The sequence below is a fragment of the Diabrotica virgifera genome, chromosome 3 (genome assembly GCF_917563875.1).
Source record: "Diabrotica virgifera virgifera chromosome 3, PGI_DIABVI_V3a".
Taxonomy (NCBI): domain Eukaryota; kingdom Metazoa; phylum Arthropoda; class Insecta; order Coleoptera; family Chrysomelidae; genus Diabrotica; species Diabrotica virgifera.
In genome coordinates this window covers 274,146,676-274,172,150 of record NC_065445.1, presented here as the reverse complement: position 1 = coordinate 274,172,150, position 25,475 = coordinate 274,146,676, and the positions used below count along the sequence as shown (strand labels likewise).

General features: G+C 31.6%; 1 protein-coding gene across 1 annotated transcript in view; it reads left to right on the top strand.

The window, feature by feature from the left end:
* Positions 1-25,475, top strand: part of LOC114333429 (putative tRNA pseudouridine synthase Pus10) — a 46,072-nt gene that overhangs the window by 14,429 nt on the left and 6,168 nt on the right. The window contains exons 4-6 of the mRNA XM_028283300.2: positions 12,262-12,557; positions 15,917-16,121; positions 22,299-22,530. Coding sequence (XP_028139101.1) covers positions 12,262-12,557; positions 15,917-16,121; positions 22,299-22,530 — 733 coding nt within the window. The remainder of the gene's footprint in view (positions 1-12,261; positions 12,558-15,916; positions 16,122-22,298; positions 22,531-25,475) is intronic.

The following is a 25,475-nucleotide window of genomic DNA, read 5'->3' as shown; positions in this document are numbered from 1 at the left end:
ATTCCGTTTAGCACTACAGTAGAAGTAATGGAAGGATATAACGTTAAAAAAATGTGAATTAATAAAGTATTTTTTGCGTGGTGTACTTTTAAAATACATTTCTGAAATTAATAGAAATTGCCATGTGAAACGTAAATATTCGACATATAATACGAATACAGTATAGGAATCTGTAAGAATCTAAGCTCTGTTAATGTAGCCATTATGTATAAGATGGCGCTACGAAAAATATTATATACATGTGCAAAATTCAGGAGCGGTATGGCCCGTTTGAAACTTTCCTTTGGAAATTTCGGTACTTTATAGAGAGTAATAACGTTTTGAGGGATGCGGGTGGTTCATTATTGCGTACTTGGAATAATATACAATATATTACTTTTATTACTCTCGCTTGCAAACGGTTGAAGTGTAGAGTCGATTTATTAAATGAGGACACTGCTCGCAATAAGAAATGCATGGCGAGCGGTGCCCTTATCTAATATTTCGACTTTAAAAGGTAATGGATGTCTTCCAAAAAGCCGATATACTAGTTCAGAACGACTATTAGTTTGCGCAATATTAAAATAGAGGTACCAAAATTTATTTAATTTGTTAATAGCTTAATAACTGTGTCTAGTCGGACAAACTTTGATGTACGGTACGGGAACACTGGAATAGGAGAAGTTTTAATTGTAGAACAGTTTAAAAATTTGGAACGTCAGATTACGAAAACGCTCCATGTATTTTTTCGAACAGAACTTCCAATTGATTTGTTACTGTTTCATTAAACTCTCATGCAAAAATCATATTGCTATTTATCAAAAATATAATTCCTGCCATTTGACATATTCTTCGTGTTAGACTTATTAAAATGCCCAGTTGGTGATAATACCAGTCTGATTTTTGCATAAGAGTTTAATGAAATCGTAACAAATCAGTTGGAAGTTCTGTCAGACAAAATACATGGAACGTTTTCATAGTCTGATGTTCCAAATTTTTAACCTGTTCCACAATTAAAGCTTCGCCTGTTTCAGTGTTCCCGTACATCAAAGTTTGTCCGACTAGACACAGTTAAGTTAGAAATTTTCAGCTTGCTATTAATCAACTTCTTTTTTGTACGCGAGATCCAGGCCTATAATTCAAATTTAATTTATAAATAAGTGATTTTTACTCAGGTCAGCCATTATGATGAAATATTTTATTTTAGGGAATAGCGGGAACTGGTAATAGGAAATAAAGATCATAATATTTATTAAAAGTTCATTTCATCTGACATTGAAATAGATATGACAAACGTGATTCTCTGAGTTGGGCTAATTTTTTAAATTCACAGTCAAAGAAAGCCGCGGAACCATTAGTTTTTAATTATGTAATTTTTTACACCCCTCTTGACACTTGAGTTGAGGGAATTGACTCATCACTTTTAAGTTAATGTTATGATATGTTATGATTAGGATTGCCATCACAAATTTCCGGGGATTTTTCTTTCTTTGCAAAGTACCTAATTTTTAAACAATACAGGGAAGTATTAAATGAATTTTAATACAAACGTATTAAAAATACCAATGAAAATAATTTTTTGAAGTTATACTTCTTTAGGCGCGATTTCATTAAGGGTGAAATTTTATTAATCTGCGCGCATGCGCACACAGACAGTATGTAGTTCGTTACTAAATGTTTTAATTTATGTATGTATGTATCAGTCCAGAAAAGGTGTGGAAAGAATATATTAGTGTTTTTAAATATATTTTCCTAAAAAAAGGGGTTAAAAATGCTACTTTAAAGCACCAGTGCTTTAAAAATTTTAAGGCACTGCAGTTAAAAGTGAATTGTCAAATTGTGAAACGTCAAAATATTGTATGATATAGGTAGGTGTTAAAAAGTATATTTTTAAGGCACTTATGTGAATTGCAGAATGACCGAAGCGAATCTTTCACACGAAACCTTCACATACGTGCTTTAAAATTGTACTTTTAACATTTTATATCATAAATAGGTAACTATTATTATAACTTTTGTGTATTTGGACTTGTCTACCTCGGAAATAAGATAATAAGTAATAATAAAGTATTGTATAATTCACTTCGTCTGTTTGTTACTATGTCTGAGTAATCTTGTAGCCCGGATAAAGAAAAGGGTATAGCTCAGTGGTAGAGCGTTGGACTGGAGATCAAAAGGACCCCGGTTCGAATCCTGGCGTTTTCTAATCTTTTTTTAATTTTTGGTATTGTTTTAATAAAATTTTTTGGAAAATAGTAAGTAAAAATTTAATCCTTAAATAAAATACAAATAAACTGTCCGAAAGTATATTTATTTCATTGAAATCATATTTAGAAGTATAACTTCTTACGTGCGTACAAAGTACACACACATTCTTTTTCTGTTAACAATGTAGCAAAAATATTCAATATAATGGAAATTTCCAAACATCACTAGAATTGGGTCTATTTTGAAAAGTTATCACTATTTCACTAAATTGTTAAAAAAACACTAGATCTAGTGAAATTTCACTAGACCTGGTAACACTGGAGTCGGGCTTCTTCAGCCCTATTTAAATATTTATTTATTATTTATACATATGACCTGGCCTCTAGTGACTAATCCAGGTCGTTTTTTCCTGATGGGATTACAGATATTTTTTTTTTTTATTTTTTTACATTTTTTACTCAACTATTAAATCTATTTTTACAATAACAATTTGCCATAATCTCTTAATTACGTATAACAAACAAATTTAAATAAACAATTTAAAATATTTTTGGTACTATCAACTCCCTTCTAAGTTATAAAGACAGTCCCTCTATTTTCAGAAGAGAGTTGGTAGTTTTTTTTTTTTTTATTTTTTTTTTTATTTTTATGAATTATGTATTGAATTATTATTTTTATTTATTTATTTTATATTGAATTACTATTATTATAATTGTAAATATCTATTTTTGAATTTATATTTTATTTTATTTATTTTAACTTTATCTTACTCAACTTCATCAAGGTTGGATTATTGGTTGTCTTCTTCTATTATTATAGATTTCTTGTTGTTTTTTAGATATTATTTGTGCGAGATTATTTAATATTTCAAAATATTCTTCATTTTGTAATATATCTCTTATTTCAATTCTTTCTAATCTTCTTCTCATTTCTCTGTGTTCTTCATTTTCTATAGTATTTTCACAATGTAACACTATATGTTCTGGTGTACCTAGTTCTCCACATTCACAATATGCATCATCTTTTAAGTTAAATCTTTCCAAATATGTTGGGTACGGTCCATGTCCTGTTAAAAAGTGTATTAAACCTTGTTTTGGATTAAAATAATTTGGAATGTTTTCTAATATTGGTATAAAATTGTATAAACGTCTAGATTTTGTTGAATTTTCCCATTCATTTTGTCTTTTTCTATTTATTATTTCTTTTAATTCTCTTTTATTTCTTATATCTAATCCTATTATTTGTATTATTTTTTCATGTTTTTCGTTTTTTAGCCAATAATTACATGCTCTTTTTTGTGTTTCTAAATGCATTGGCATTACTCCAGTTAAAACTGTGAGTGCCTGTGTTGCAGTTGTTCCAAATGCTCCCGTCATTCTTACAAGAAATCCTCTCTGAGCTCTATTTAATTTTTCTGCGTTTTTTTTATTTATTAATCTATGTGCCCATACACTTGAACCGTACCCTACAATTGATGCAAGTATTGTACTTAGGTATATTCTCATCTGTCGGAACGAAATTCTATATTCCTTCTGTGCTAGACTAGCAATGCTATGCATGATCTTTGTTGCCTTTTCACAGACACAATTCATGTGTTTTGTAAATAATTTTTGTTCGTCTATTATAATACCTAAATATCTTGTTTCCATTTTTCTTTTTATTGTTTTCCCTCTAATTTTTATAATTGGATCTCTTTCTAAATTTCCTTTTATTAAACTATATGTTGTTTTTGAATCTGATATTGTTAATTTTACTTTATTCATCCAATCATTTACTCTTATTAATACTTCATTTGATTTATTTTCTAATTCTCTTCTTGAGTTTGCATCTATGATCAACAACAAATCATCTGCATATGCTATGCTTCCAAGCACTTCAGGATCTATAGTCAATTGTTCCAGCAGTTCCTCTAGCATTACATCCCAGAACATAGGTCCACAAACTGATCCTTGTGGACATCCTTTTGTGATATGTTTTGTCTTTTTTCCTGTTGGACAGCTTAGGCTTGCATATCGGTCTTGACAGTAGTTTCTGAGACTTCCGTACAGATTCTTTGGACATCTCATTCTTCGAAGTCTTTCAAAGAATGACGGCCACCAAAGATTGTCAAAAGCCCCAGACACGTCTATAAAGATCATTAAAACATACTTTTTTATGCTTTCGTTTACTATTTCAAATACTTTATTTATTGCATCTTCTGTTGATCTACCTTTCCTAAAACCATACTGACCAGGATGTAATCCAATTTCTGTTCTTATTTGATTTAATTTTTTACATAGTAATTTTTCTTGTAATTTTCCCATTGTATTCAATAAACATACCGGTCTATATGATTTCGGTAAGGCAGGATCTTTATCTTCCCCTTTATGTATTATTATAACTTCTGCTTGTTTAAAATTATTGGGAAACCTTCTTTGTCTAAGACATTCATTATATAATGATGTTAATACTGGAATTATTTGTTCCGACAATGCTTGAAGTATTTCAACATGAATATTATCCGGTCCAGGTGCCTTCTTTCTTTTCATTTCTCTCATACTTTCATATACTTCTTCTTCTGTGAATTCCTCTATTTCTCTTTCTTCTTCTATTTGGTATTCTTGTATCATTTCTTCTCTTATATTTCTTTGTTCTACTGTTTCTCCTTCTAATTTATCTGGAGGTAATAATACATTAAGTAATGTTTCGGCCGATTCTTCCCAACTTTCTGTAAATGTTCCATCTTCTTTTTTTAAAGTAGAAAGCATTGTCGGACATCTAATTTTTTTAGAAACTATTTTATATGGTATTCCCCACATATCTAATTCTAAGTGTCTTGATACGAAGGTTTCCCAACTTTTAGCTTTTGTTATTTTTATTTCTTGTTTATATTCTTGTTTTAGTCTTCTATATTCACCTAGAAGGATTTGCCTCTCAAGATAGATACCACATTGTTGATATCGCTTTCGCGCATATCTAACTCTGCTTCTCATTCTTGTGAGGTTTTCCTTCCAGGCTGAGTTTTTTACTTTACTATTTTCTTTTATTTTTGGTATTGCTATATCCATTGCTTTTTTAATTTGTTTGGTTAATTCTTTTGTTGCAATATTTATATTAGATCCCCTTTGTACCAGACAAGGTGGTCGAAACTCAGACTTTAATAGTTCATAATTTGCTTTACCTATATTGTATCTTACCGAAGATATTTCCGTATTACGTGGATTTAGGTTATTAAGATTGAAAGTTATAAGGTTGTGATCACTTATTGTTGCATGTTCCATCACTTTCCAATCCTTAACTAGGTGTGCTACTGCAACATTTGATATTGTTATATCTATATTGCTAGCCGCACCAGCTCTGTTTTGAAAAGTTGGTGGGTTTCCTGGTTTATTGTGTACTATCAACTCTAGTTCATTAATCATATCTTCTACTAATAATCCTTTTTGATCTGTTTGAGTTGAATTCCACAATATTGATTTTGCATTTACGTCTGCTACAACTATAACTTTTTCCTCTCTATACGTTATAAATATAGCTCTTATCTTTTCCACGTATTCATCAATATCTTCACAGAACTGACAATATAGGTTAGCTATGATAAATTTACCTGCTTTTGTTAGCAATTCTACACAGATACAGTGTCGATCACTAAATTGTTTTAGAATTAGAAGTCTCATATTTTTATTGAATAATACGGTTACCGCCATTGGATTTTCTCCTATGCTTGCACATTGTGCATTAATTGGCATGTGTTGAATTTTTCCTAGTCTTGTGTATGGTTCTTGAATGCAAACCATATCAAGACTATTTTCTTCTGCTGTTTTTCTTATTTCATGTAGTACTGTGATACTTCTCATACCATTTATTTGTCCTATTTTTATATTGAATGTTTTGTTTGTCATTAATTAATTTGGTTTGTTTTTTTTTTATTAATTTCATTTTGGTTTCCGTGTTTATTAGAATCGAATAAATTTTCATTTTTAGTATTTTATCACCATATCTGTGTATTTTATTATTTTTAATTATTTTATCTGAGTTTATTCCCTCTTCTCTGATACAATAATTTTTATTATTTTTAAAGTATTTTTGTTTTATATTATGATTTATATTTTTTGTATTTTTAGCATTTAAAGTATGATTTTTTGTTCTCATGACTCTGTTTTTAACCATTGCATCACATTGGTTTTTATGTTTTTGAAATTTTTTATTTTTTATTATATTAATTTTTAATGTTATAAAATTTAATTTTAATTTAATTTTAATTTCAAATTTAATTTTAATTTTCATTTTAATTTTAATTTTAATTAAATTTTAAATAATATTTATGTACCATAGTCTGTTTTTTGAATTAGACGATTTAAAAGTAGAGCATAAGTTGTACAATTTTTATTTTCTTTATTACATTGTTTTCCTCTGTGTTTGCAAGGTATGCATACCTTTGGCTGTCCTGTTTTATTACAATTTTTTCTTTCGTGATTTTCACCACAATGGTTACATGTTGTTTCTTTATTACAGTGTTTGCTTACGTGTCCTAGATCATTACATTTATTACATTTTGCTACCACTATGTAATCTTTTGTGTTTACACTTGTAAAACCAACATATGTTTTATTTATTATTAACTGTTTTCTTATATCAGGTGACACTTCTAATACATAATGGACCGTAGATTTCTCTCTTGGTCCTGTCTTAAATTTTAATTTACAATTGTTTGTAAAGTCTTCTTTTGTTATATTTTCAAAATTTTGAGTATATATTTTATTTAATATAATTTCTTCTTTTTCGTTGCTTGGTAAATCATACATTATTACTAGTGGTTTTCTTTTTTTTGGAAGTTCACATTTAAATTTTTCTTTTATTTTTTCATTATTTTTTATTTTTTCAATGTCTTCTAGTGTTGGAGTTTCAATTATTAATACTCTTCCTGATGTTCTCATTTTGTTTATTTTTAATTTATTTTTTTCTGGATCTAGAACTTTCGTAAGTTCTTCTTGTACTTTTCTTCCAGTTTGTGCTGTTTCACTTGTTATAAAAAGAGTGTTTATTTGTTTTTGTGTCTCTATTAGTTTTTGATTTTCAGTTTTATTATTTATTGGTTTTGATGTTATTGCAGCATATGTTTGTTTCGTTTCTTGTGTTTGTGTTATTTTTCTTAATTTTTCATATTCTATTCTTTGTCTATTATTTTCTTCTTTTAATATTTTTATTTGTCCTTCCATATTTCCATATTCCATTGCTAATAACATTATTCTATTTTTTAAATCATCTTTTCCTATTTTACTTAATCTTTTACCTATTTCCATTTCACCTTCAATGAAGTCAAGTAAGTCTTTAATTTTTGTTTTAGTATTATCAATATTTTCATTCAAATTTATATTTAATTCAGTATTATTTATATTATTATCTACAATACTATTATCTAATATTTCATTATTATTATTTTGAGATAAGGTATTAATACTAATTCTAAAACTATTTTCAATTATGTCATCTATTTGAGATGAATTACCTCCAAAAGAAGTAATTTTCTTTTTATCTCCCATTTTTTCCACTTTTTTACCTACAATTTCTTCAGTGTGCTCTTAGCCCTACCACTGAGCTTATTGTGGGAGGACCCCGACTTATGGCAGTGGAGTGGTTGCCCGCCCCCTAACCACGTGGAGGTGGCAGGAGTACTAACTACTAACACTAAAGAAATACAGGATACATACACAGATGTTCTTACTAAAATAAATAGAAATGTTCTAACCTATTTGAATTTGGATGCCTGTTATAAAATCCTCCTCCATGGGGTTAACGTTTATATATATTACAACTAGTTGATGGGATCATCAAGGAGAGTTCGTTTCACACTTTCGTATGATTTGAGACCGTTAACGGGATTCTCTTAACGGGATATCAACAGATTTTATTAAAGTTTTGACGTCTATTTGTGTCACTTCTTCAGTAAGAGCTTCACTGATTTCTTGAATACTAACAATGTTTACCTTTATCTGGATATAAATGTAATCCTTTATATTATGGTCAATTAAATCACTAAAAAAGGATACTAAACGAGACCAAATAAAGATTTTGATATCTATGTTTATCACCATGTACTAATATAGTTTTCTTTCAGTGAGGAATTCACTATTTCTTTGCGTAATAATAATTACTATATATATTTTGATATAAATATATTCTCTTGCACATTTACAGCTTCCAAAGTAACTAAAAAATCAATTTTTTTCTAAAAAACTTTGATAAGTACTTCGACGTCAATTTGACGTCGAAGTACTTATCAAAGTATATATTTAAATATATATTTAAAAATACTTTATATTTAAATAGCCCTATTTAAATATAAAGTTTCTTTTGAAAATAGCCGACAAATTAAAATATTAATTGCCGCCGCCCTACCGCAAACGGCTGCTGCTTAAAAAACACCGCCAAAAATCTTTAAAGGATTATCATTGATTTTACTGCTCGATCCTTGTTCCCAGTTGTTTACAGTAGGAATCGATTGTAGTGCCGCCGGTACCACCTCCTGCCAATTAGGCGTTCGCATGGCACGTGCCCATTGCTTTCATGTAAGCCGCTTTTGGGGCAATTTAAAGAAATAGTAAAATAAATGATAATTTACAACTTTTATTACACAAGATATTACCCAATTCATAAATAAATCAATTTTTAATATATTACAACATTTTAATAAAACTAGACATTTAGACAAAGAGTGATATAATTGTTCTTGCCTGGTATAATTTTATAATATTTGGACAAGGAAAGTAGGTAACAAACTATGATGAACCAATATGCGAAATAGTTCATGGGGTGAGACCGCTCCCGTCCGATTCCTATTCAAAAATGTCCCCTTTAAACAAATCTGAAGGGTGCCGGGCGAAATTTTGGGGCAGAATTTGTTTAAACAATTTTTTTAAACAAATACAAAAGATTACATTTTTTTTGTTCTGGAACATATATTATTTAGGTTTTCAAGGTCATTCTAAACAAGAAAGGTATCTTGCAATTTTTCTTAAAAATTGATAGTTTTCGAGTTATAGGCGATTTAAAATCTGAAAAATGCGAAAATACGCATTTTCGAGGCTAAAAATTCACATTTAAATTAGTATTCTTGAGGTTACCAGATACTTAAATTGAAGACTAAACATTAATCTTCAAGATTCTCAAGAGTGATCGCGTCTAACCTTAATTTATACAGTTTTTTTTTTTTTAGTTGTTAAATATGCATGTTTATCCGATTTTTTGCCGGTGCGGCGAGCTCTATTTCAAAAATCTTCTATGTAGTTTCCTCCAAATAATATTTTTTCTAGATTTTTTGTGATATTCTAACTAAAATAAGTTTCTTGACATTTTTCTCCAAAGTTAATGGTTTTAAAGTTATAAGCGATTTAAAATCCGAAAAATGCCAAAACGCATTTTTGGATTTTAAATCGCTTATAACTTTAAAACTGTTAACTTTTGAGAAAAATGTCAAGAAACTTATTTTATTTAAAATGTCCCAAAAAATCTAGAAAAAAGATATTTTGGAGGAAAACTGGAGATTTTTGAAATAGAGCGCGCCGCACCGACAAAAAAATCGATGGACATGCATATTTAACAATTAAAACACGACGGTTTAAATTAGGGTTAGACACAATCACTCTTGAGAATCTTGAAGCTGAATGTTTAAACTTCAATTTAAGAATCTTGCAACCTTAAAAGTTCTAATTTAAATATGAGTTTTTAGGCCTCGAAAATGAGCATTTTCGCACTTTTCAGATTTTAAATCGCCTATAACTCGAAAACTATCAATTTTTAAAAAAAAATTACAAGATTTTTTTTTTTTTAGAATGACCCACTAAACTTAAAAATATATGCTCCGGGGCAAAAAAACGTGATCTTTTCTATTTGTTTATAAAAATTGTTTAAACAATTTCTGCCCAAAAATTCCGCCCGGCACCCGGCAGATTTGTTTAGAGGGGACATTTTTGAGTAGGAATCCACAAAGAAACCGAATCAGAAATTTTCCCAGACGGGAGCGGTCTCACCACATGGACTAAAATAGATTTCTCCAATACTTTTGGTTTAGATTTTACCACGAGATACGAGCACAGTATTTATCCGAGTAAAATTTTCAGCGAGACCACCTAGAAAATTAAAAGTTCGCACCTGATATATAAAACGATTTCGAGTCGTCTTAGCGAGGCCGCACCTGCATACTCTCTGTACTTAACTAAACTATCGACTCACTAAAAAGTTTGCCGTTTGCGGCCTCGCTTAGATATCTATTGCGTTATTTCTCCGATAGAGGCAGCATCTCTCGGGAAAGAATCTTTTCTCTCTGTTGCGCCGGCATTTGGGGACCTCTCTTTCATACAACGGCCGGCCTTAAGAACAATAGCGTTTCACAACTAAAAGAACTGCCTATCTAGAACATTCTTTCCTATGTATTAATTCGGGTACGTTTGAACTATTTTTGATAAATAAAAAGAAGAATAATATGACCTTACTTTTTCGATTATTTGTCATAATAATTGTTTGTTTGCCAAGTTGGTTTTATTCAGTTTTGTACAGTTATAAATAGTTATTTTATTTAGTAGTTAGTTATTTGTAAATTAAGTTTGTTAAATTTTATATGTTATTTGTATATGTACAGTAAAATGGAAGAAAAGAAAAGAGTCGTAAAATTCACATATGACGAAAAATTAAAGTTAGTTGAATTGTCACTAATGAAATAATTTTAAAATAAATAATATGTTAAAAATTGCTTTTTTTTCAATTTTTAATGAAACACTTTTAGTGATACCATGAATGGGTTTTTGAAACACAACACTAGTTTGTTAGGTAGTAGGTAGACTACATAATTTTGTCAATAGACCTGTAAAAAACTCCAAAGGATTTTCTATATTTTCCAATACATATTATATTATTAATATAAAAGAAAATACAAAATTACAACTAATATACCTAATATTACAGAAAAACAGAAAAATTAAGGTAAGAAGCAAATTATTGACAAACGTCACAAGTGACATTAGTCAAAATTTTAAAAATATAACCTGACTGTCAACGATAAGTAATACCTAAAATTTAGGGAGATCGAAAAACGTATCCTACCGTTAGGTAATGCTTAAGCGGTTTAGGCAATTCTTATCGTATGGTGAAATCCGTTTTAGAGTTAGGAAGTACCTAAACCCACTTAGGTAATTCTTAAATATTTAGGTATCGTTGGTGAAATCGGGCATTAGAGTACAAAGTTCGGGTACTTGTACCCGGGTATTGCCTAGCTCTGTATACCGGGTGGACCAACCAAACTGTGTTTTTTCTCAAAGTTTGCAACACCCTGTCGAATATTCTAGCATCTATAAAATACTGAAATTAAAACCCAACTATATCCTCAGGTTTTATTAACATTCTGTTTTTTTATTCATTCGCTTATGTTGGATAATAAAAAAGTTAGGTACTTTAACAACTAACCATGTTTTTCATCGGTACAGGGAGTTTCTAAATAAGTGCGACAAACTTTAAGGGGTAATTTTGCATGAAAAAATAATGACCGTTTGCTATGTAAACATATGTCCGCAAATGATTCGTTTCCGAGATACGGGATGTTGAATTTTTTGTTACAGACTGATGATTTATTTATCGCTCTAAAACCGGTTGAGATATGAAAATGAAATTTTTTAGGTTTTAAGAGGTAGTTATTGCGTATTTTTTGACGTACAATTAAGATTTTTATATTCACCATTGGCGTGCATACGGGTCACATTACCCGCAATACAGTATACAATGAAAATTTACCTGTCTAGCAACAATATTATTACAGCGATATTGTTAAAGAATATGGCTATAACATGGTAAACAAATCACTTAAATCGGACAACATGTTTAGAAAATTCAATACATCAAAAATTCAAAGACCTATTTTGTGGAGTGCCTGGACCTCGATTTATGACCATTCGCTTCGTTATCGAACGCATTCACTTCGTATACTAAATACGTATAATACTTCGTATACGAAGCGAATACGTTGGATAAAGAAACGATGGGTCAAAAATCGAGGTCCTGTTTTCTCTGACACGCAGTGTAATTGTTTAATATTCGTTATTCTAGGAGGCAGCAGAATTCAATAAAGCATATCCGAAAGCATCTTCCAGATTAAATTTGGCAGGCTGTCTTAGAACAATGAAAGACGACAAGTTCAAAGATGTTTTTCCGGTGCCACCCGAAATTCCAAACAGATCCCTTTCGGCAGACATAAATTATACGACAAAGCCAGTATATTTAGGAGGCAGATATTTGAAATTTTCGCGGGAAATGGGACAAACACCGTTCTTTGTCAATGATGTAGCTATATGTGTATCAAGCGTACAAGAAACTATATTTCCTGCAATAAGTAAAGTATTGGGGTGAGTTTCATGTTTTATTAAATGGAAGAGGGTATGGTTTGATAATTTTGAAATTTTCGATTTTTTATTCATCATTCTCTTTGCCTTATCCCTATGCTTCCCTAATTACATTTCTCCCTACAATTCTATCTTGGGTCATATCAATATTAATCCCGTTTACCAACATGTTCGACCTTATCGTCTCCCCCCACGTCTTGGGTCTTCCTCTCCTACTCCTTCCAGGAATCTGCACTTCAGCAATTCTTCGTATTGGGTGATTAGCGTCTCGACGTTGAACATGACCAAACCATCTCAACGTATGCTCTCTCATTTTGGCATCAATTGGTGCCACACCTAGACTTCCCCTAATATACTCATTTTTAATTTTATCCTTTTTTGTCACTTCACTCATCCATCTAAGCATTCTCATTTCCGCCACATGCATTCGTTGTTCCTCTTTCTTTTTCACTGCCCAACATTCAGTTCCGTACATCATAGCCGGTCTTATGGCTGTTTTATAGAATTTTCCCTTCAACTTCATTGGAATTTTCCTGTCACACAGCACACCACTTGCTTCCTTCCACGTCATCCATATAGCCCTAATTCTACTGCATGCATTTCCATCTATTTCTCCATTACTCTGTAATACCGATTCTAGGTACTTAAAACTATTGCTTTTCACAATCATTTCACCATGCAAAGATACCATTTTACTTGTAGTAACTCCATCTTTAAATGAACATTCCAAATACTCTGTTTTTGTCCTACTAAGTTTTAGACCTTTTTCCTCCAGAGCTTGTCTCCACTGTTCCAGTTTTTGTTCTAAGTCTCTTTCACTATTTCCTATTAACACTACATCATCAGCATACATTAAGCACCATGGAATGTTACCCTGTAGTTTCGCTGTTATCTGATCCAAAACTAATGAGAATAAATACGGACTAAGCACCGAGCCTTGGTGCAATCCTACTTTCACATGAAATTTATCAGTCTCTTCCACGCCTGTCCTAACACTGGTCGTTGCTCCCTCATACATATCCCTCACAATCTTTACATTATTCACCAGGGACTCCTTTGTTATTGAGTGTCCACCACAGAATCTCTCGAGGAACTCTATCATATGCTTTCTCAAGATCAATGAATACTATATGAGCGTTTGTTTCTTTACTCCTGTATTTTTCCATCCACTGCCTTATAATGAAAATTGCATCTGTTGTTGATCTGCCCTGCGAAAGCGAAATTGATTCTCGAATATTTCGGTCTCTTCACGTATCCGTCTATCAATTACCCTTTCCCATATTTTCATGGTGTGGCTAAGCAGTTTTATAGCGCTGTAGTTTGTACATTGTTGTATATCTCCCTTGTTTTTGTAGACAGATATTAGTATACTGCTTCTCCATTCGTCTGGAATTTATCCAACTTCCATAATTCTATTAAATAAACCTGCTAGCCAGCTTGTTCCTGTCTCTCCCAATGCTCTTCATACTTCCCCAGGGATATCATCTGGTCCTACAGCTTTTCCTTTCTTTATTTTTTGAAGCGCTTGAGCCACTTCCTCGTTTGTTATTTTGGTGACCATTGCTGCTACTGTCTCCGTTGACTCTACAGGCTGTCTGTCAAATTCTTCATTTAATAAGCTGTCAAAGTACTTACTCCATCTCTTTTTTTGACATCCTTTTCGTGAACTAGTATTTTATTATTTTTATCTCGGATACATCTAATCTGATTAAAATCTTTTGCTTTCTTTGCTCTCTGTTTGGTTATTTTATATATCTTCGTTTCACCTTCCCTGGTATCCCTGGTATAATATTTTTTATTATTTTAAATAAAAGTACATAACTTTAAGAATATTCTCTGAAAATTTCAGATTGATCAGAGTAAAATTACCAGAAATACAGCATGAATACTGAGCTGCTGATACCAGAATACAGAGCGTAGTGAGAAACGTTCGACACCTGTTCACCTTCTCTTTTTTAAATTATTCCACGATTCAAAAACATATTCTGGTGTGCATCACTTTACGATTTGATGGACAAAAAAGAAATTGAAATTAAAAATTGTCAAAACTGCTTTTTTTAAAGGCAGTGAACATTGTGACTCAAACTACTTGACCGATCCAGCTGAAATTTTGCATAGATTTTCTTTAGACATTTTGTGAGGTAACGCTGTCGAGATATTTTTTGTTTTACGCTTATTTTTTGTTTAGCAATAACTTTTTTATAAAAATAATTGTTATTTTGACTTCTGAGTGACCCCAATAAGTCAAAAATAGTTAAAACTAAAAAAAACTCAAAGGGGTTACCTCGAGAGGACTCATAAGCTAATAAAATCTTTTTGAATTTTTGGTTTCACATGATTTAATGACGAGTTCTTATGTCCACCGCAAAATCCATTTTTTTGGATGTGTGTAAAAATTTGACACCGTAGGCTGTAGGCTTATTTTTCAATATTTGCTCTTGAAATTTTTTATATTCGTTGAATTGTTGTGGATATGTCAATTCAATTTAAAAATAAAATAATTCTACTATAGTTAAAAAAAATTCACAAAAATATGCTTGCAATTTCAATTCATACCCCCACCCTTAAAGAGCAAAACCCAATAAGGGGCTATCCTAGTGTAAAAGTACGAAATTCATATACTTTTTTTTTTGGGAATTTGTAAAATAAAAAGTACTACATATACCAATTGTTTTGAAAATTTGCATGAGCATTTATTATAAAATGTAGCATATGTAAAACAATTTTCATAAAAATATATTGAAAATTAAACAATTTATGGGCCATCTACTGGCACCATGAAAATAAAAACATACACAAAACTTTATGGGGTAATTCTGCATGAAAAAATAATCACTGTTTGCTTTATAAACCTATGTCCGCAAATGCTTCGTTTCCGAGATATGGAATGTTGAATTTTGTCTTACAAACTGACGATTTATTTGTTGCTCTAAATCCGGTTGAGATATGCAAATGAAATTTGGTAGGTTTTAAGAGGTGGTTATTGCACATTTTTTGACATACAAATAAGAATTTTATATTCACCATTGGCGTGCATACGGGATGAATATAAAATATTTATAATGCTTGCCTTGCAGTTTCAATTAGGAATTCAAAATTCAATTCAAAATTAGAGGAAAACAAAAATCTGAACCTAATAGTTTTTATTAAAATAAGAAAATTGCCGTCTGCAAAAGTAAAAAAAAATGACGTATTTGTTGGTAGGGTCATTGGTGGGGGTTATAATTGCGCTGTCTTATATTTTAATCACAGAACGTAAAAAAATAAAAAAAAACATTGAATTCTGGGAATGAGGGCATTTTGCCTATCATATCGGGGGGTACCCTTTATTTAAAAGAAGCTTTACCATGGAACTGTTTTAGGTGTTCGGAGGACCAAATGGTGTTTTCAGCCAGTGGGCGAGAAGATAGTGACACGAGGATGTTAGGCACCGGTAGACCGTTTTATATACAGATTAAACAACCGAAATTTAATACTATAACTACAGAGCAGTGTAGGATTATAGAAAAATTAATGTTGCAACCAGACGAGAAAGTAGTAGTGGTAGTAGTGAAAAAGCTTAAAGAGGTAATTGACTTTGTTTAGGAAAATTAGAAAAAGATATACAGAAATGCCAACTTGTTAATCTAAAACCATTTCTACACATTTTCTATTTTAAATACGACTCTTCGCTAATTTAAACCCAATACGGGCAATATTATCACGCTTTTGACCCCTTTCTTAAGTCTTAAGTGTTTTGATTTAAATTATTTTCTGTTACTAAATGTTCTCTCTGAACCGACTATATTTCTGTGGCTTGGTTTTAAAAGGGTCAAAGGGAAAAAATTGACATTGGCCATTTTAACACCAAATGAGATACTGTGGCTTGGTGTTAAAATGGCCAATGTCAATTTTTTGCCTTTTGTTTGGTCAATATTAAATTTTAAATAAAGCCGTATAGTACGTTCTTTAAAGGTAAAATATTGCAAATCCTCTAAATTTTAAAGAACCGCTTGGATTGACATGAAATTTGGCATACACATAGCTTATAAGTCAAAGAAAAAAAGTGATATTGTGCCGATGTGTGCTTTTGCCCTAGGGGTGACTTTCACCCCATTTTAGGGGTGAAAAATATATGTTCGAAATAAGTCCGAAAATGGATAAAATGACTAATTCTAAGCAACTTTTGTTCTATAAAGTTTTTTCACCAAGTTAATACTTTTCGAGTTATTTGCGAGTGAATATGTTAATTTTTCTACAAAATAACCACGTTTTCAGACGATTTTTCGCAAATAACTCAAAAAGTAAGTATTTAGTGGAAAAAAATTCGTATCAAAAATATAGCACATAAAAAAGTGAAAAACTTGGTGTATATGTTATAGTCAAAGCAAGAATTTCAGGCACTCCTAGGTTTGACTAGGCAATCCTCAGGTCTGACTGACGGTCTTAGTCAAAGCCCGAAATAAAATTACAGTTTCGGCCTTTGACTAGTTAAACCTAGGAGAGACTAAGTTGACCAGGCAAAGGTCGAAATTTAATTTTATAAAATCGGGGTTTGACTAGTCAAACCCCGATCAGCTATTAAACTGTCGTAATTTATTAGATTTGGTTTAATAAAACGTCATTTTTTAATTTTAATGTTTATTATTTTTATATTGTCGTAATTTAAATAAAAAAATTAGTGTTTATTCTCACATGTTGAGGCATTATGACATTTAGAGTTGCACAATACGTTAGACCTTTTACACTTACGTAATATGGAATAGCATTTATTATTGCAGTAGCATTTTATAAATCCTTGTTTTCCAAATTTAGAATCTGTTGTACTAATTTCTTTTAGAGATAGAGACAGCTTAACGTCTGGAACATCTTCGAAATTAGGAAATTTCTCTTTGCATTCTCTTATTTGATTTCTTGAAAAAAGTGTATTTATTGTTCCGTATTTCGTATCAACTCTATATAAACCGTCAATTGTTTTATCTTGTATCATACCCAAAATATTTCAAGCATCTCTTTTGGCTCTATCAAAGCTGGGGATGGGTATTGTTACAGTTTTTCCGATCAAAATTGGAGGACATTTTTTTCACTTAATTGTTCCATAACATTATAGGCTGGTAATGAAGACCTTCAATCGCATTTCCTTTATTTATTTTAATCTTTTCTGTCAGTGCTCGAACGCGTGCCAAAAAGATGCTCAGTTTTGACGGTAATAATTGACGGTTTATATAGAGTTGATATGAAATACGGAACAATAAACACATTTTTTTTCAAGAAATCAAATAAGTGAATGCAAAGAGAATTTTCCTAATTTCGAAGATGTTCCAGACGTTAAGCTGTCTCTAAGAGAAATTAGTAAAAAATATTCTAAATTTTGAGGACAATGATTTATAAAATACCAATGCAATAAGAAATGCTCTTTAAAACCATGTAAGTGTATAAGGTCAAACGTATTGTGCAACTCCAAATGCCATAATGATAATGCCTCAACATGCGAGAATAAACAAAAAAATTTTTATTTTAATTACGACAATATAAGAATAATAAACATTATAATTAAAAAATGACATTTTATTAATCCTAATCTAACAAATTACGACATTTTAATAGCTGATCGGGGTTTGACTAGTCAAACCCCGATTTAATAAAATTAAATTTCGACCTTTGCCTGACCAACTTAGTCTCTCCTAGGTTTGACTAGTCAAAGGCCGAAACGGTAATTTATTTCGGGCTTTGACTAAGACCGTCAGTCAGATCTGAGGATTGCCTAGTCAAACCTAGGAGTGCCTGAAATTCGGGCTTTGACTATAACATATATATTAGGTCACTGTACCTAGTAGAAGCAGAGTTATAGCTAATGAAAAATAGGTTCATATTCGTCAAATTCCAAATCGTATATTTTTACGTGCCATAACCAAAAAACCAAGCACTTTTTTGGGGAAAACCCATTTTAACTTTTTTTAAAGTGTTAAAAAACTGCTTATTTTTGTTTAAAAAAAAAAAAAATTTAGCATCAAAAGTAAACAAGTTACGCTAAAAATAAAGTTGGTCCCTTTTTTTTTTGGTAATAAATCGGGAAAATCACCCCCTAATTAGCATTTCAAATGAACTTAATTGTTATCACTTCACAAGTTTTTTACTCGCGTTCCATCGGTTCAAAGTCCTTATTTTTGAAAGAGCTGTAGTTAAAAGGTCTTGAACAAGTCACTTATCACGAGTGTATGCAAATTTAGAAACACCGAATTTTGACCAATTTTTGTCTTACAGAAAAACAACAAAATACAAAATATTCAGAAAAGTAAAGCCGACTTTTTTTATTGTTTAAAACTTTTGATATCTCTAACAATTTTTAAGTTATTTAAAAAAAAAAGCATTTTTTTCAAAATTAAAAATTTTAAAAATTTTACTTTAAAACCAAATTTTTTCAAAAATAAGCACTTTGAATCGATGAAACTTACAGGTCATATTATAAACACGACATAAGTAAAGTAACTTGTGAAGCGGTAACGATTAATTTCATTTAAGTTGCTAATTGGGGGGTGGCCTTCCTGATTTTTTTTGCCAAAACAAAAGGGACCAACTTTATTTTGAGCGTAACTTGTTTAATTTTGATGCTAGAAATTTTTTTTATAAAAACAGAAATAAAGCTTTTTTTAAACACTTTAAAAAAGTTGTAATGTGTTTTTCCCAAGAATGCTTCATTATTTGGATATTTCACATTGAATTATTCTATTTGGAATTTTTCGAATATGAACCTATTTTTCATTAGCTATAACTCTGCTTTTGCCTAGGTACACGGACCTAATATATACACCGTTTTTTTCACTTTTTTATAGGCTATAGTTTTGCTAAGAATATTTTTTTCGACAAAATGCTTACGTTTTGAATTATTTGCGAAAAACCGTCTAAAAACGTGGTTATTTTGTTGAAAAATTAACATATTCACTTTCAAATAACTCGAAAAGTATTGATTTGGTGAAAAAACTCTATAGAACAAAAGTTGCTTAAAATTAGTCAGTTTATCCATTTCGGGACTTATCTTGAACATATATTTTTTCACCTCCGAGATGGGGTGAAACTCACCTCCATGACAAAAGCACACATCGGCACCATATCACTTTTTTTGTTTGACAAGTTACAGCAAAAACCGTGAAAGAATGTACTAGTACAAAAAAGTAAAATATTGACATTGGCCCTTTTAGACCCAAGCCACAGATTTTGAGTACATCCTTATGAAACCAAACCCTATTTTGAACCACACCCTTGGACGTCCGCTATTAATCATCAACAGCTATTCCTTACTTTTTCTCAATCATCATCAACAGCTATTACTTTTGTGCTAAGGCAAGTTAGCTTAAATCGACCTATTTTAACCTCAGGAATCTAAAGTTAAGCTATGGCCAATTCTTTACCAAACACCCTGTATAGATAATGTTGAAGAGGAAGTACGACAACAAAACTTAAAAGCAAGTAAATCGGCGGGATCTCTTAATGACACAATCTGGAATAACAAACACCTAAGACAAGACACAAAAGCAATAATCTATTAAGCAGCAATTAGACCCATATTGACATACACGGCGGAGACAAGACCTGACACATCTACAATGAGACGACTACTAGAAACAACAGAGATGAAAATACTTCGACGAATATCAGGGAAAAGTCTGTTGGATAGGGAGAGAAGCGAAAACATAAGAAGATACAATGTAAAAGACATAAATGGATGGGTGACAAAACAGAAACAGGAGTGGAACGAACACATTAGTGGAATGGAGGAGGATAGGATAGTACGAATAGCACGAGATTAGTCACCAAATGAACGAAGAAGTTTTGGCAGACCAAGAAAAAGATAGTGCAATAATTTAAACAATTTAGGAGGCTAATATTGAGGAAGAAATAGGCTTTAAAGCCTACATACAAGAAGGAAGAAGAAGAAAAAGTATATATACGACTCAACCTTTTCTATATTATTGCTGTCCAGAGTTATATTCCCAGTTATATCTAGAGATTCGTTGGTTAGATATTATTTTTTGCTAGATTTATTTTTAATCCTATTCTTTTGATTTGATATTTAGGTCTGATAGTATTTCCTGCAATTCTTCTTTGTCTTTTGCTATTAGCGTAACATCATCGGCAAATCTCAGTTGGTTTAGGTTTTCACCGTCTATCGTCACTCCATTCCAAAGATCGAAACATATCTTCTAGAGCTAAGATACTTAAATAGTTTGTGCGATATAATCTCCTTGTCTAACCCCTCCTTGCAGTTTTATCTTTTCTGTTTTGATTTGCGATGTTGCATTGTCATGTATATATTTATTGATTTTTGAATATGGGTCATCAACTCTATTGTTGCTTAAGGCATTGCCCAAATTTCTATTGAGTCAAATAGCTTCTCGTAATCTACCATAGCTATCCAGAGTGTTATGTTGTATTCGTTTGATTTTTCGATTAGTGTTCTTATTACTTGTATATGATATATGGTGCTATAACCTCTTCTGAATCCTGCCTGTTCCCGAGGCTGATAAATATCCAGTTTAGTTGTTTGTCGCAATGGAGTTATCTTTACAAACAGCTTATACAAGATTGATAAGAGACTAATGGGTCTATAGTTAGCATTTAGGTAACAGCATTTACCCAAGCTGTGGGTACTTCACATATTTCTATACATTTGTTAAATATAATTTTTAGTATTTTTATGATGTGTTGTCCTCAATACTTATCATTTCCAATACCATTCCCTCTTCACCTGGAGCTCTTTTATTTTGCATCGTACTCACTGTGTTTCTTATTTCGTCCTCTGTTATATCTGGTATATCTTCAGATCCGACATTTTTTTACTATTTTTCAGTGTTTTTCGCCTTTACCTTGTGATGGTTTTGCTTTTGACTCATATAATGTTTGGTAGTAGTTTTCTACCAAGCGCCAAGAAAGCATAACAATACATGGAGAACAAATTAAAAAGGTTGAAAAATATAAATATTTGGGTACAATAATTAATGAAACTAATGAGTACACAGAAGAGATTAAAGTAAGAATAGGACAGGCAAGAAATGCTTTCAACAAACTGAAAAAAGTACTCTGTAGCAGGGACATTACAATTTCTTTAAAGATAAGACTTCTGAGATGCTACGTGTTCTCCGTATTATTCTATGGGTTGGAGGCTTGGACATTAAAGAAGGATGTTTCGGACAGATTAGAAGCCTTCGAGTTATGGGCCTACAGAAGAATATTAAGAATAAGTTGGGTGGATAGAGTCACGAACATCGAGGTGTTGAGCAGAATGGGAAAAGATAAAGAGGTTTTAAATACAGTTAAAGTCAGAAAACTACAATATCTGGGACATGTTATGAGGGGCGAGCGTTATAACTTGTTACAATTAATAATGCAAGGAAGAATACAGGGTAGAAGGAGTCGCGGAAGAAGACGCATCTCCTGGTTAAACAATTTGAGAGCTTGGTTTAATTGCACTTCTGCTGATCTCTTTAGAGCAGCGGTATCGAAAGTGCGAATTGCCGTGATGGTTGCCAACCTTCTTAGAGGAGATGGTACATGAAGAAGAAGAAGTAGTTTTCTATCATGATGGTTATTTTCTGAATCCCCTAAGGAAAATACCTCTTTTTGACATTACCTTGGCCCTTAAATAAGTGGTAGAGCCCCCTCAGAGAAAAGGAACTAATTAACCCTTTTCTCAACATTTAGTAGAAACTACAATAAAATCCAACCACCTGTTATGAAACGAACTTAATCTAACTTTTGTGATCTTAGGTTTTCCAGCGCGATTTGAAGCTTGTCAAAGAGGGCGAACAAGAAAAAAGAAAAACCTACTTGGCTCTATGTAAAACCCTATCTCCAGATATTGACGAAACCATCGAGCAAATCAACCTTTTCAAAACACCACGTGTAATTCAACAGAAAACACCAATAAGGGTCTTGCACCGAAGATCACAACTGGTTAGGGAAAGAACCATCTACGATTTGAAAGCTACTAAAGTTGAAGGTAATGTTTTATTTAACCTCACACCGGTCGCGCCTAGTCTGGCAGACCCTGCTCTTGGGAATTTTCATATAATTAAAATATTGGCTAAATTACAGCGCCAGTGTTTATAATACCTCCTTAAAACTACCTAAATTCAATCAGTTTTTGATAAGTATTTTAATTGTTAATACAGCCCGATTGCCCGACTTCTCATATGGCTTTCAAAAGTTCTTTTTTATAAAAGTGTAATTATTTATCTAAGATTCATATATTCCAGCATTCAACCAAATTTATAATGTACTATCGGTTTACAATGTTCTCCGTCTTCCGATGCCCATTCGCCATTCCTCTCTGTCCGCACATTGATCAACTTTCATCCATGGCTTTGTTTGTTCTTGCCTGCCAACTCTTCCTCGGTCTACCTCTTCCTCGTCTACCTTGCGGTTTCCATTTTTGTACTTGGTTTGGGATTCTGTCCCCATGCATTCTTTTTATGTGACCAAACCAACTTAGTTGTATTTCGTTGATTTGTCATTTATTGTATGTGTTACCTCCATTATTTCACGAATCCGTTCATTAGTGATATTCTTCTTGATCTTCCTGCAGCGTAATTGCTTTCCTGCCCCAAATATTTCGTTCTTTAATGGCTCCGTCCAGTGTTCCGCCATTCGTCATTTTCATACCCAGACATTTTAGTATTCTAGTATCAAGTCCTGCTGCGTTCCATCGATGTTCATATTTGGTTTTTCCTGTGTTGATCTCTGTTCCCCCTTTCCTGTATTCCTCTATTAGCTTCCTTGTTATGTAACAGATATCATCGTACTCTTGTGCTATTATAGTCCAAGAGGCACCGCTGAAAAATCTCTTTGAATTTACTAAAGCTAGATTTTTCACAGTTCATTACTGTGATTGTGTAGAGAAACATACTGCGGTCGGTCAAGCTAAAAGTAGAACAGGGGTTACTGAGAGGGTATCAAAGTTGCTTTCCTACGAAGGTAATTATTTCCATTTACTAAGGCTGAAAATCAGTACACACATTCTAAATTAAATATAAATAAAAGTTATTATAGTCGGTCAGCTGTATGACGGGACAGAGCCGGTCGGTCGGCCCCAGTGAATGTACAGGGTTATTCACTATATTTTGACCCCCTTGTAAACTGCTGTATTTACAGAATTAGAAATACAAAAGTTATTCGATTTTTAAATTATGATTTTTTGACATATATATCGTACTAGTGACGTCACCCATTTGGGCGTGATGATGTAATCGACTATTTTTTTAAATGGGAATAGGGGTCGTGTGCTAGCTCATTTGAAAGATTATTCAATTCCTTATTCAGTAATATAAACATTAACATGATTAATTATACAGGGTGTCAAAAAAAATTAATTAAATTAATTGTTTAATTAATAATTCAAATTTTTTTGGACACCCTGTATAAATAATGATTAGGGAGCGGATTTTATGCTAAATGCATATTGCATGCATATTTCGCATATTTAAGAACTTTACTAAATTTTGCATATTTTTAAAAAAAACATGAATATGTTGTGCCTATTAAAAACATTAAGTCCAAAAATTGTCTATTTGTATAACAAGGGAGGAAAGTGTAACTTTTCCTCCCGAGAATGAAGTTTACTGCCCGACGCGTAGCGGAGGGCAGTAATCATTCAAGGGAGGAAAAGACACTTTACTCCCATGTTATACATATGGTTTTTCCACCTTCCTCAAATAACAAGTCATTTTTTCATTTTTACTTAATTTATTTATGTAACTAACCAACAAAATTTATTAGAACTAAAACTAACAAGTATGTACAATATAACTGTCAACTGTCAAATATAAGTCAAATTATTAATGTAAACAATGTTAAATCAAAATAACAATTTACTGTTTTTTACAATTCTGCAAAATACAGGGTGTTTTATAAATAAACGTTAAAATGTATAGATACTTCGTAATAGAAAATAGATATTGTACAGGGCGTCAATAAGTTATATTTCATGAATGAAATACCATGACGTCACTTTTACTTTTCCTCCCTAGGGAGGAAAAGTACAACTTTGCTCCCTACAATCAGGTCTGGAAAAGTATACTTTCGGTAGAGGTAGGTGGAAAAAAATTTTAATTCGACACAAAATATTTCCCCGCACAGGCTGTTCTATTAATTCGAGAACTATATTTTCTGTTTTTCTTTAATTACTTTATAAGTTTTTGTTCGTCGTTGTTCGTATGTGAGTGTGTTTTTCTCATTTTGAGTTTTTTCACACACTTACATATAAACGGCGTTTATGTAGTCTATGCATTTTATACTGTTTTGTTGTTATGTTTATGATCTGTAAACGGTAAATTTACTAATACGCTTAATACACTAACCCAGATTGTAATTGGTCCAGTACTGTTATTTGGGTACTAAATAAATAAAAAATAAAAAATAAAAATAAAAACTACCTGAAGAGAGACGGCTCATTCACTGCCTTTTCATTTTTTCTTAGAAAATACCCGATCTTTACACAAAGTACTTATTTATAGAAATTACGCCGTTATAAAATGATTGTAGGATGTAAAATGATGAAGGATGGTTTACCGGGAAATCCGAATTTTATTTACGTTTATTATATTTAGCAGGTACCTACAATTCTGGTGATTCTTTTAAATCCCCTATTGTTAAGAGAATTTACACATTTAACCATGACCATAGTTTTACGATTTTCTAACGGGAATTGAAATATTCATGCTTAGATCCCGTCTTTAAACGGCTTTAAAACTTTGGAGAACATATTTATGCGAAATCTTTAAGGAAAATTTTGAAATTGATTTTGGTGCAGAATATTCGGCTTAACAAGTTATTTTAAATACGCCCCAATTACTTCTATTGATGCTGAAAGGAGTTTTTCAAGTTATAAAAATATCGAAGAAAATGTTTCCTCGTAAAAAAATTTGGAAAAACACATTGTAGTGAATT